Raw genomic sequence first — 13,821 nt, 5'->3', positions numbered from 1 at the left:
GTTTCTTGATTCCATCCCCACAGCAGGAATGAACTTTATTTAGGGGTAACCCTCAGGAAAATGCTTTTCAAAGGTTGATTGAACTGTAAAGTGAGGGGCAAAAACACCCCAAATTATCTTTCCCTATCCATCTCTTGCCTTTTCACCCAAAAGACAAAAGAAACAACCATTGGACTTTGGGAGCAGATCCTGGCCTGAGAATTTGGTCAGCAGTGTAGCTGGAGGCATGTGATAAGGGTCTTCATCTTGAACCAAGTTGAACTTGTTAAGTTTAGTACTAGGAAGCATTTTATTTTTTTCTCTTGTAACCATTTTTGACTTTCGTGCTTTATACTTATACTCACTTAAAACCGATCTCCTTGTAGTTAAATAAACTTTATTTTTCTTCTTTAATTAAAACGAATCCAGGATTGTGAATTGTTTTGGGTAGCTTCATTTAAGGTTGCAGACTGTGGTATATTGATCCCCTTAGAGGGCAACAGACCTAATATACCAGCAGAAGGCTGGACAATGCAGAACACATGTTTTTTGGGGGAAGAAATCCAGGACAGGGGCTGTGTTGGGATCACCCTGCAAGTAGTAGCCAAGATTGCTGGAAGCTGGAGTGTGGCTTGTTGTCTGCTGACAGACTGTTTGGGTCAGAGTTGCTGGACCAAGGCTGAGGCTACACACAGATAGACACTCAGGATGTGACCTGCATGCTGTTTCTGAGGAGCCCAGGTTGGGAGCTAAAGCAGCAAAGCATTGTGAGGCACCCCATGTTGCAGGGCAGGAGTGACAGCCCCTCACTGGTTTGGATTGCACCCCGAAATATCATAATGACAGGGTGTTTCCAGCTTCTGTCAGTGGGAGTTTTTCTTTTGCCTTCAGTGGGCTTTGGATCAGGCCTGTGGTGAACGGAGACCCATGCTTGAATCCTTAAGTGGGAGCAGTAAACGTATCCTGGGGGAAGGTAAGTTTAGTGTAAGGTTGCTGGTTGACAGTGCTGAAGACTGAATTATTCTATGGAAGGTGTACGGGACAAGCAGTGACAATGCGAGCCTCCCTCATCTCAGTATGTTTACACTGTCAATGTGCCTCAACACTGACTTGGAGGGACGGGTCTCAAGTGAAGAAAAGAGTTTGAGCTCCATGCCCATTCATTCCTTGTGCTTTCTGCCAAGGGTGCTGTTGGAGGGATCAGTTAGTAACAGGGCAGATGTCTACAAAGAACATCTGCACACTAGGAATCCCACTGAAACTCCCCCCCCCCCCCGCTTGATTCATGCAGGCCATTGAAAAGAATAGCTATGGAAGTATGAATTTCTGTCTCCATGAAGGAGGCTAACCCCAGTGAATATTTATCTATCTGGATTCTAAAGTATACCTCTGCTGTTAACAGCATGAATTGTGTCTTGTTTCATTAGTGACTGAAGTGTTACATTTAAACAAACAGAAACAAAAGAAAACAAACAAACTACCACCAGACATCGTTGGAATGGCTTAGAATTTTCTTGGGACTCCACTTTTAAATTTTTTAGGTGGATTAGTACATAGGGATAAAATAATTTGCAAGAAATAACTTTCTGAAAAACTATCTATCACTCTATCTCACTGCCCAACTGGGAAAAATGTTTGGGAATACACTAGGGGAAGTATTTCCAGGGGGAACAAATATTTAATAATTTGCTTCTCAGTCTCACAGAGAAAGGTATAATATGATCCAATGGATGGATAATCCATCCAAAACATGATGCAAGTTGAAGCTAGACAAATTCAGACTGGAAATAAAGTGTACATTTTTAATGGTGAGAGTAATTTACCATTGGAACAATTTACCAAGGGCTGTGGTGGATTCTCCATCACTGACAGTTTTTAAATTAAGATTGGATATTTTTCTAAAAGCTGCTCTAGGAATTATTTTGGGGAAGTTCTCTGGCCTGTGTTATGTAGATGATCATAATGGTCCCTTATGGCCTTGGAAGCTACGAAGTCTGTGGACACCATTTCTGCCTTTAAAATCCCCCAGTAATTCATTTTACCTCTTGCCATTATTAAAACAGCCACCTTTAACTTCTGTGCCATGTACAAAGACATCTTCTGAAGTCTTTCTGAATGTAGGTTGTATTACTTGCCTTTAGAGGCACCAATTAAAACTATGCTGAAGGATGCAAGTTGTATGTCCATAGACGTGTAACATGAAGAGAACATGAATAGATTCACTTTCAATCTCATTTAAGTTTGAAAGGTCAGGGACTTGCCTAAGGTGCATTCATTGGAATTGAGCCCAATCCAAGATGTTCAAGGAACCTATGTTCTTGAGATAATTTGGCTGTTCCTTTGCTCTCCACTTCGCTCCAAAGTCGTCATGTATTTCAAAGCTCTTGTGGGTTCTGCACTGGAGAACTCTGTCGGAACAGGCGATTGATTTTGTTTGTGTTTCTAATTGTGCAGTATTTATGCAGTCCTAATGTCAAAATTGTGCAAGACTGGGAGTCTGCATATGGCCATTAAAGCAATGGCCAACTATTTTCATTCATTGCAAAAGGTTTTACTGTACAAATACTGCAGTTGTTGTTGTTGTTCATTTGTAGGTTTTTAATCTTCTTGGTATCTATTTTTCAAGCATGATAAATGTGAAGTTAAAATGCAGGGGGTAAAGGTCACCTATTTTGTGTGCTGCTTCCATACAGGCCACTGTGTTGTCCTTCATGTTGACTGCTATTTCTGCAGTCCCTTTCTGGAACCTGTCTATCCTGCCTCTATCCTTTCCTGCTTTAAATCCCATATTACTTCAGGTAGTTTATATTCCATAGTCATTGTAATGTAATAAATCTCGGACTCTCATCACTCCCTTAGTTGACCACACCATCATCTTCCCCTCTGTCAGCCCCTTGTTTATCATCCTATTCTGTTGCATAGTCTTAACATATATTGTAAGTTCTTCTGGGCAGGGGACTCCCTTTCTTGTAATGTGCCAGGCATGTTTGTGGTGCTGCTGTATATTATAATTGTTTCAGTTACTAATGTCCAGTTTCCGAGGTGGCACAACACAAAGACAAGTCAGAACAGAGTGGGGATTTTTAAACCATATAATAAATATGACACTTAAAACATGCCAGTGCAAGTGTGTTGGCACTTGCCAATGCTCGTTCGCCATGAATACAAACCCTCTTAATATGTTGTACAGAGGAAACCTTCAGTTGCTAAACCCTAGTCTTGTGACTAAAATGCTAGTGCAATAAAACATGCATTAGTTGAGCACTCAGAGGACCAACACAAACTGATTAGCGAGTAGAAAATAGTCTTTAACTAAAGGTTGGATAAAATTGCACCAGAAGCCTTCGGGATACCACTTACGACAGAGAGTTGCCTGTTGACTCTAGTTGCTTAGTCCCTCTTTTCACAGTAAGACTGTTCCTCCTCGAGTACACAACATGTCTTGTCCTGGCTTGAGTTTAGTTATTGTGCATTTTTTATTAACGTGGGTTAGATGTAGGTAAAAGTTAAGTTTTTTATGTTTTCCTCCAGACCAAAAAAAAAATATGCCCTGCAGCTCAAAGGGGAGTTAAGCAACAGGAATACAACTTGGTGTTGCAGCAAAATTAGCAACATGATATAATGGGTTTGCCTTTGTGAAAGAACTGCAGCTCCGATCCTCAGAATGTTGGCATTTCATCAGCATGAAATTTCCCATTGTACTGCCTGCTCGTCCTAAGAATTTCCTGTTTCTTTTCTCACAGGATTAGCTTTGGGAGTGAGGAGAGTTTTTATCCAAGAATTAACCAAAGTGTTTATCTTTTGGGTGGGGCAGTAAGTTGGTTTTTACTCAATACTTTCTCAAGAATTTTTTATTTTTTATTTTTGGCTTTTTATATATTGTAGATTATGAAAAGGATAAAGAATGCGAGCTCTTCGGGGCAAGCACTGTGGTTCACGCTTTTCTGTAAAGCCCAGTGTAGGTTGATGTTGCTGTTTGTTTTACAGTGTTTCTAAGTGAAATAACAGGAATTGAATGACTGCTGTTTGTACTTTTGATGGATGGTTGGAAACAAAGGTGACTTGCTTAATTCCCATAGGAAAACATGACCCAAATTAGATCTGAATATGTAGAGTTACTGTTAGTCTTATCAGACTATGGGAAGGATCTTACAGTGGAATTGCAGAGCAATAGATTTAGGATCAAAGAATTGTACAAATTGGTGAGATTAAAATTCTGGATAGGACTGAGGGTGGGCTTCTAAAGAGCCTCATTAACATCAAGTATGTCAGAAGTGATGGTGGGTATTTCTTTCTGAGTGCTGATGTTTTTCCTACACTCGTGATTGCTGCATTGCAAAGCTGTATCTCATGCTCTCTAATTCCAGTTGAAACGAAATGCTAGCTTTAGAAGGTTGCTGAAATGTTTCTTGTGGAGGAAGAATTGTCATGGACTAGAATAATCAAGAGCTCTAACTCTTTATGGACAATTGACCTCTCTAGCTCACTGCTGTCTCTAAAGTTATTCATAGCACTGGGATGCTTAGACAGTAAAGCTGATGACCACTGCTACAAAAGGACAATCCTTTGATTCAGTGTTTATGCCAGAACTGGCAGTTAATACAAAGTAACTAGGTCTGTATGAAGCATTTATTAGTTTTCAGATGTGCAGTGGGTGATTATCATTAGGCTTGGCAGAATTCAGTTTTTATTTTTTTTTTATCATTTTGATGGTTAATATTGATTATTTTAAAACATTTTTTCATTGTTATCTGTTCAGATTTTCATGTGCAGGAGATTATGGGGCACCAGACAATAATTATTTAATGACAGTAAATATTGAGAGTCAAAAGTTAAAGATTTATAGCCATTAAAAAACATATTGTCAACATTGTATGTCAAAATATACAAAGTAAATATCCATAGATCAAACTCTAATAAATTCTCAAGCAGCATTTTTCTTACTCTTTCTATCTGTAAATTTCAATAATTATCTATGGAAATGTTTTTTGTCAGTTTATGTGATTGTGATGAAGTTCAAGTTTGACATTTACTGATAAAATATAACCCTTTTATCTTACTCCATTGACCACAAATTCTTTGTCCGGTGATCCATATGGACTTTGGAGTTACCTCTGTGCAGTAGATGAATGCTTTTGTCTACCTGTAAGGCTGAAAAGCATCTTTCACCATGCTGTTGTTGGAGCCCTAGGCTTTCAGATCTGACAGACCAAATGCTGACCATTCCTGACTAAAATTGTTTGACTCATTCTGAAGCGAATAGGATCACAGTGTGATCTGTAGAAAACTGGTGCCATGAACTCCCTCAGGTTATCTTCCACATTTTGCATAAGCTGTCGTGGTCAAGGGCATTCCCATCTGCCTTTCATAATAATTCAATGCGGAGGTTGGAAAGGCCTGGATTGCTCTGACAAGGATATTGCTCTCTCAATAGAGAGAATCTATCACACCTGTTAGACCAAGTGGAGGTTGGAAAAAAAGATTTCTGGCCACCAAAGCCATCTGTGACTTCTGGTCCCTTGACTGCTCCTTGAGCTTCTGTCAGCCACTCTTTGTCAATTAAATTTGCAACTATCTCCCCCAATAAGAAGAGCATATACTGTCCCCACCATGCTCTTGAGCTGCTTCCACAATCAGCGAGAATCCCCTTCATCTTATCCAGTTTGAGCTTCAGCCACCTCATTATCATTCCAGCCCCTGTCTTGGCCAGGCTCTGAAAAAGTAGACATGCTGCACCACCCAGACTCGGTGAAAAAGACCTGTGAAACTGCAGATCACCCCCATATTGACAACTCCACAGCCCGGACTGCCCTGTTATCCCCCATAGCAACCTCAGACACAGTAAATAAGGGAAATGTGGAATAAAGCGCTGAGGAGCCCTGTATAGGGTCACAGATATGAATTTTTTATTTTTCTGATATAATTTACTCCTGATGTTAGAGAGAAAAGAGAGAACTTGAAACCTAAAATAATGTTTTTCATGGTCAAGGGTTGGTTGTAGTCACTCTATTGAAAAATTTTTGAGATGTAACTCAACCAACAAGCAGCTAGCTAACCAAAAATTCAGAGCTTCTTGTGGGAAGAGGGGAAGAGGATTCTCCAGGCCCACTGTGCTGTATATCTCTGGCACCTTATTGTAAGTGAGAAGTGACACACACAAATGGCATGTGCAACTAGGCTTAAAATAGCCCTCCATCAAACCCACACAAATTCCCTGGGCTCCTTATATGTGGTAATGCACATGCTGCCTCTCTTTGAGAGGATTGATTTACATGGGGCACTGATGCCCTGCCCCTCTCCCCCAGTGTAGCTATTGGCATTTTTACCATTTCTTCTCAGATATGCCTTTTAACATTCTCTTTTAAATACAAACAAAAATTAATGTTAGTCTGTAAGCCAATTGGAAGAATTCTAACATATTCAGATTGAAGTCTGACAGTGTCATTATCTCAGAGTGTTCGGTCTTGTGTTAGTTAAAATCATAAGTGAGCCCCTGACAAGCACGGCAGAAGCTTGGTATCTTTCTCATTCATCTCCTTACATGAGCTTTCTTTGTCCTTTGTACCACAGAATTTCCAAATGCTCTTAAACCGCTTGGGAGAAATCACAGGAATTCAGGATCCCTCATTCCTTCATGCAGCCCTGAAGGTTAGTATGGTTTGCGAAGATGCTGTGAATGTCGTCAATGTTCTATTGAAAGGAAGTCTCTGCTGACTTTGTCTTGTTGTGTGCGCTGGTTCAAGCTTTAACCTGTATGTGAGCTTTCTGTAAATAGCATTTAAACTCCAAATGTTTGTTTGGCATTTGTAATATGCAAATATTAGAATACTGCCTTGCTTGAGATGCTCAAAACTGGACTCGACAAAAGTAGTAGATTATGTGCTACAGGGAACAATTCTCAGAGTAACAGCCGTGTTAGTCTGTATTCGCAAAAAGAAAAGGAGTACTTGTGGCACCTTAGAGACTAATAATAATAAATAAATAAATAATAAATAAATTGGTTAGTCTCTAAGGTGCCACAAGTACTCCTTTTCTTTTTAGGGAACAATTCTGTCCACACAGGAGGATGGATCAAGTCACCTATTAAGTTATCCCCTGTCTAACTTCTGTTATTTTCAAGACATGAGACCTACATGAGTGGGTGGATACATGAGTGCAGCATATGATGTTATGGCTGAATGGGAGTAACCCTTCTTTGGATTAATAGCCATTCTTCTACATTTTGAATCAAAATACAACAGGAGCAGTCCCCATATTTTTCCAGTAGTAGGCTTTAAGAGTCTGTTCTGCAACTACAAGTATTATGCTGACATGCTGGAATCATTTCTGGGGAACACTGAGGTTTGTCTCAAGTGGGCTTTTTCATGTATGTACTGAAGCATAACAATAAATAAAAGTGTGGAGTAAAATAAGTTTTCCTTCAGCTAAACAGTCTTCACAATTCTCCACAGCTGAAACAACCACCACAGACTTATGGTTTGTGCTTTCAGACTTGTGGTCGTTTTGCCAGAACTGGGAACAGAACAACATAAGCTCTAAAGAGAGGCATATGAGAGGTCCTGGGTAGAAGAAGAAACACTTTCCTGGAAAGATCCCTACTTTAAATCATTGTGTGCATTATAAATTGCAACAGAAAACTGGGAGGGAATGAAGGGTAGTACAGTACTAATATTACCTAGTGTGGGACCATTGGAGACTGTTCTCTTGAGGCCTGTCAGCCAGGAGGTGGCTGTTGATGCTGACTGTGCACAAGGAGACTTTTTTTTTTTTTTTTAAAAAAGAAGGAAACTAACAAATAACAAACAGAAAAGTCCCCTTCAATGTTTCTTCAAGTGGGAGTTGTAGTAAAATATTGGATTAAATTCAAGGGAATTAATTGATTACAGAGTTTTGGGAGGGAAAAAGCATTTTGTTTGTAAATTTTAACATTGCTTTGTTCCCTAAAACTAACTAGGTCTGTCTACCCATGTTATTTAAAGTTATTTCTCTTGTGATATGGGCTGTATGGTCTGTGTTTAACATGTGGTCCTTGCAGCTCCTTTACTCATTCTTACAATTATAAAGCAATGCAGAGGGCCACACTCATGACTTCTTGAGGACACAGTGCTCCCACCCATTAATAAGGCTTCCGTTGACTAAAATGCTTAGGCACATGCCTAACTTTAAGCACATGAGTAGTCTCATTTCAGTGGGTTACTCACATGCTTAAAGTTAAGTATGTGCTTAAATATCTTCCTGATATTCGAGCCTGTGAATGCCCTAATCTCTTTTAAGGGAACCAGAGTTGACTGAATGACACTTACGGTGTAGAATGAACCCTATCTGTTTATCATCTGTCAAATTTCAGCCTTAAAATTTTAACTCCTTTCTGGCAGTCAGCTTTTTCTCATGGCTGGAGAAAGCTGACTTGGTGCCAGCGTGTTCTGTTTCACGTGCATGGTGTTGATTTTCATTCAGATGTATATAAAAGAATCTGGAATAATGGGTGCTTGGCTATTTCCCCCTTCCCCCCTTTCTCCTCTCAGGCCGCAAATGGTGACCTAACAGAAGCAGTCAACTTCCTCACTGAGGAGCGTGTTAAAGAGCCAGGCCAGGAAGCAGTCGCTGCGGAACCATCTGACTGTGAAGGGAGTGCTGTGGGCAAAGAGCGCCCCACCAGTAGGTGACAGGTGTCAGACTGATAGCCGTGTTAGTCTGTATCAGCAAAAAGAAAAGGAGTACTTGTGGCACCTTAGAGACTAACAAATTTATTTAGGCATAAGCTTTCATGGGCTAAAACCCTCCTTTATCAAATGCTTATGCCCAGATAAACTTATTAGTTTCTCAGGTGCCACAAGTACTCCTCATTTTTTTCCCACCAGTAAGTGGTTCATTCTTATCAGGAATATTGTGTGCATTCCTGGTCACTCTTTCTCAGAAAGTGAGATGGGTTTATCACTGATACGAAATTGCTGGGGGTGAAATTCACTCTGCTGGGCTACCACAAGGCTTGTGCCCTATATAAGCCCCACTTCGGCTCTTTTCACCAAGTGGATGAACTGTCACTTTGAATTCCTATAGCGAGGCAACAGGGAACAACTGAGTCCACTTTAGAACTCCACCTTTTTGTTTCACCCTTTCTGTTGCATAGGGCAGGTACAGCTCTGGCGCAGGGTGTCCTTGCTAGTTAAACCAGTGTCAGTCAAGTGAAATGGTTAAAGAATGTGTACGTTTAACAGGATTTGAAGTTGCTGAAAATTGGTTCAGTTTTATGGACCTCTTTGTTAGTGTTTATTTGTCTTGCGCAAACATGTGCTAGGCTCTTAGATTTTTTTTCTTTGTGCCCTCATTGCTTTACAGCATACTCTTTCACATAAAATATGAATGGTATGGCACAGTCGTGTAATTCTAGCAATAACAAATTGCTTAGTAATTGTCAGCCCTACTTTCACTCTACCTGATTTTTTTAAACTGATTCTCATTTATAAGATTATTTTCTTATTTATTTCCAGGTGGATGCTATTTCTCATTAAGAGTGCTCTCTTGTGTGTTCAGTTGGGTTTTAATTCTGTGGCCCTCTTGTACTTCAGGCTCCTGGGATCAGGCTCTGAATGTCCAGTGTTTCTGAGAGTACTTCCACTTAGCTGACATTTTTTCCCAGGTCAAGTAAACACCTCTTAAGTGATTGGCAAAACGCCCTATCTTCCATGCCCATGAGTTGCATGGTAGAACTAACAAACAGTGGTTGCTGATAACATACAGTTAAGAAGGAAACAAAATAATTACCAAGTAAGGTCCTGCCACCCAACTGGAAAACTAGAACATTATGGTCAACACATAAAATACAGACGGCCTTATTGTACAGCATTACAGAAGTTTAGTGGCTGAAGGACTTTGGCCAGGACTGGGTCTAAGAAGCTCTCATTGGGGAGGGCCTTGTAACTCAGGTAGCCAAAAGGAGCTTAATGTTTTCCATCCATTTCTAGTATCCTACAAGTAAGGAATAACTATAACTAAAGACTGGAATATAGGGCCATAAGCAGTGCTCAGCATGCCAGTTGTCCAGCTGAAATTATTTTCATTTTTAAAATCAGTTGTCTGCTAAGAACTAACAGCTCTTCCTGGAGGCTTGTGACCTTCTCTGATCGCTTCCCCTGCTTTGGTGGCCTTTTGTGACCTTAAGGCAGTCATACACCATAGCATAAAGAACTGAGGATAGTTGTTAAGACATGTACTTCTTTCTACAGATACCTGTTAGCAGCCTGGGGAAACCAAACTCCTCCATTTAGTGTTTTCTTGAGCATTTAAACTAGTCTTCAAGCACTTTCTCTGAAGCTTGTGTTCCACTCTTTGATCGTTCTTGCCCACTGAACAACCAGCTGCTTTTATCACAAGAACTTCCTCGCTATCCAGTTTCTCTTTCAGCTGGAGAAGTAGTTCTTCATTCACTCACACATTTACCATTTTTGAGCTTACTCCAGCCTCTAGGGCCCCAAGAACCAGCAGGATAGTAGTCCTAAGTACCTGCGAGTGTGTCTGTACTATAAAATTATACTGATGTTAGAGCAACAGTGACATACGCAGCCACTAAGGGTAACATTTTCAAAAGCACCTGAGTGTCTTAAGTGTCTTGGGACCACTGCAAGTCAATAGGGTTTAGCTGATTTTGAAAATTTTACCTGGAGCAACTGGTGGAGACAGGCTTTGATGGCATTAGGTAAATAGCCTGTGCCCCATCTGCATTATATATTACACAATTGCTACCACAAGCACAGCTGTGTTGTTGATGTTAATTGCTGTAAAATCACTGCTGATTTTTCCTTAGAAGGTAGCTTACTGCACCCTTTTCCTGGAAACAGATAAATGCCAAGAGCTGATTTTTGCCAGAAGCATGGCTGGAAAGATAGTATCTGGCAGGGGCACGGAGCCATGCTTCAAATATCTAAAGATCAAATAAGTATTTTTAACTTCTGGGAGGGGCTTACTTTACCACATTTCAACGGGTTCTTGCTGCTCAGCAGCTAAATCTGTTTTGTGTTACTGCACAGCTGAATAACGCTACTGACAGCTAGAGCACCTAGACAATAGGCCAGATGACCTTCTCCCAGACAGATTACTGTGAACGAGGAGTTTGAATAACTGGAAATTGTTTTTAAAAGCAATTACATGCTTTAAAAACAAAACAAAACAAAACCCCAAGTATAAATATAAGCTAAAATTTAAGGAAACATATATATAAATCTAAACTTACAAGTAACTGGAAAGAATTTCCTTTAATCATGTAAAAGACAAATATGCTGCACAAACAATGCGTTCCCTAATTGAGCTGCCTGTTATGCACTAAACAGGTTTATAAAATAAGAAGCACCATATTCAGGAGTCGCTGGGGGGGGGCAGTCAATTACATTTTATTCTGCTGTTTAAGGCCCATCTGTTTCAAAATGGCTGCTTTCTTCACTCTCTTACTCCCAAATAGGTGGCAAACCAAGTGACCTTGTAATTGGCTGAGCATTCGCAAGACTTAATATGGGACCAGTAGTACACAATGTCTGACTTGAATTTGATTCCAAGTCTTTGCACAAAATGTTAACAAACTAAACCCCTTTATTTCTTAAAGCCATTTCAGTAACTAACACTGGGGGAGTGGTCATTAATGAAGAGGACTGGTCGCTAATACAGAACAATCTGGATTGCTTGCTAAACTGAGTGGAAGCAAACAATATGTATTTTGATAAAGCCAAATGTAAATGTATATATCTTGGAACAAAGACGTTAGGCCATACGCACAGAATGGGGGGTTTCCTGGGAAGCAGTGAGTCTGAAAAAGCGTTGGGGGTTGTGGTGGATAATCAGCTGCACATGAACTTCCAATGTGAAGCTGTGGCCAATAGGGCTAAAGCAATCCTTGGCTGCATAAACGGGAATTTTGAGTAGGAGTCAAGAGGTTATTTTACCTCTGTATTTTGCACTGGTGCGACCGCTTTTGGATAACTGTGTCTAGTTTTGGTGCCCATAGTTAAGAAAGGATGTTGATAAATTAGAGAGGGTTCAGAGAAGAACCACAAGAATGATTAAAGGATTAGATAAAACACTTTGGAGGTATAGACTCAAGCAGTTCAATCTGTTTACCTTAACAAGAAAAGGTTCAGGGGTGATTACAGTCTAAAAGTACCTACACGGGGAACAAATATTTAATAACGGGTTCTTCAGTCTATCTTAGAAAAGTATAACATTATTCAATGGCTGAAAGTTGAAGCTAGACAAATTCAGACAGGAAATAAGACACAAATTTTTACTAGTGAGGGTCATTAGCCGTTGGAACTATTACCAAGGATTGTGGTGGATTCTCCGTCACTGACCATTTTTAAATCAAGATTGAATATTTTCTAAAATATATGATTTAGGATTTATTTGGGGGCGGAAGACCTCTGGCTTACAAGAGGTCTGACTAGATGACCGCAATGGTCCCTTCTGGCCTTGGAATCTGTGACTCTATGGTACTAAGAACTTTAATTAAGGCCCATTCACTTTCCTTTTGTTAGACCAATCCAGACTGCTGCTTATCCACTTCCCATGTCCTAATCAAGGTGTAAAGAAATCCTGGTCTTTCAGTAGCACCGTGGAGTGCACACCTTTTTCCCAGCTCGCTGCTAGATTGTAGAGTATTTATTTTTTAAACTAAAAGGACATGGAGTTAATTTAAAGTTGTGATGTTTCTGCTGTTTGATTTAATTGCATTAATGAAGCAAAATTGTGTTAAAATTGTTTGGTCCTTGGCCTTTTTTTTTTAAATGTTTCACTGCTTCTAGTGTAAAACTGATAACTCCACTTCAATTTCCAGATGTGATTGATCTAACTCCTGATAACAAAGATGACCTCCAGGCAGTCATTGCTCTCAGCTTACTGGAGTCTCTGGAAGTTCAAGCAGTAGAAAGAGATGCGAACAGGTCAATGAATGTGGATGTTGCTTTTTGTTCTTTGCTTCTACCTGGACCCTGGGGCTTTATGCAGAGTGCGTTCTTATCAACTGTAAAACAAATTTCAGAGTAACAGCCGTGTTAGTCTGTATTCGCAAAAAGAAAAGGAGTACTTGTGGCACCTTAGAGACTAACCAATTTATTTGAGCATGAGCTTTCGTGAGCTAAAGCTCATGCTCAAATAAATTGGTTAGTCTCTAAGGTGCCACAAGTACTCCTTTTCTTTTTGTAAAACAAATGTTATTCATTCAACTTAAGAGGACTTAGTGGTGATGGAAGGTGCTTCCACTATCACCCTCTGGGGACTGTCGCCAAGGTACTTTGTATCTGACTTGGAGAGACTGGCAGTACCGCACTACCATACTGAAGGCTAGTTATCCTCATGGCCAATCCTGTCCCTGCCACCTCTACCGATGTGACCAACGTAGAGGCTTTTGTGGGTCCTATCCATTAAGAACTGTACTGAGGCCTCCTGCCTTAATTTCTAGGCACAAGGTTACTAAACAGCCATTCACTTTGTCCCTTTTTAACTGGGTTGCGTTTGTTGAGTTTATCTCCATTAACTAATAAACAGAATATGCTCTGTCTACAAATCTGACATGTAGGTCTATGAAAAAAAAGTTTGTAGTACTGTTACCAGTTCCACCCTCCAGGCCCTATTTGATTCACCCAACTACCTCTCACCTTTAAGAATGGAAGCTCTGTGAGGCAGATGGGATGGCTGTGAGTATCTGTCAGCACAATGGGACCCTGACCTGTAATATAATAGATAATAACATAATAGTCCTAGAGGTGACAGGCACTGTATGCCAGTCTGTGAGCCAGCTCCATGTATGTCTCCTGTTTGGGACTGCAGTAGTGTCCAATTCCTTTTGTCTTGTTCTGT

General features: G+C 40.2%; 1 protein-coding gene across 5 annotated transcripts in view; it reads left to right on the top strand.

Moving 5' to 3' along the window:
* Positions 1 to 13,821, top strand: part of USP28 (ubiquitin specific peptidase 28) — a 49,415-nt gene that overhangs the window by 1,844 nt on the left and 33,750 nt on the right. For all 5 annotated transcript variants that reach the window (XM_048827318.2, XM_048827319.2, XM_048827321.2 and 2 more), the window contains exons 2-4: positions 6,550 to 6,627; positions 8,505 to 8,637; positions 12,800 to 12,905. In XM_048827318.2, coding sequence (XP_048683275.1) covers positions 6,550 to 6,627; positions 8,505 to 8,637; positions 12,800 to 12,905 — 317 coding nt within the window. The remainder of the gene's footprint in view (positions 1 to 6,549; positions 6,628 to 8,504; positions 8,638 to 12,799; positions 12,906 to 13,821) is intronic.

This window comes from Caretta caretta, chromosome 22 (assembly GCF_965140235.1).
Source record: "Caretta caretta isolate rCarCar2 chromosome 22, rCarCar1.hap1, whole genome shotgun sequence".
NCBI lineage: Eukaryota > Metazoa > Chordata > Testudines > Cheloniidae > Caretta > Caretta caretta.
Note: the sequence above shows the minus strand (reverse complement) of the source record. Positions and strands in the feature narration are given on the sequence as shown.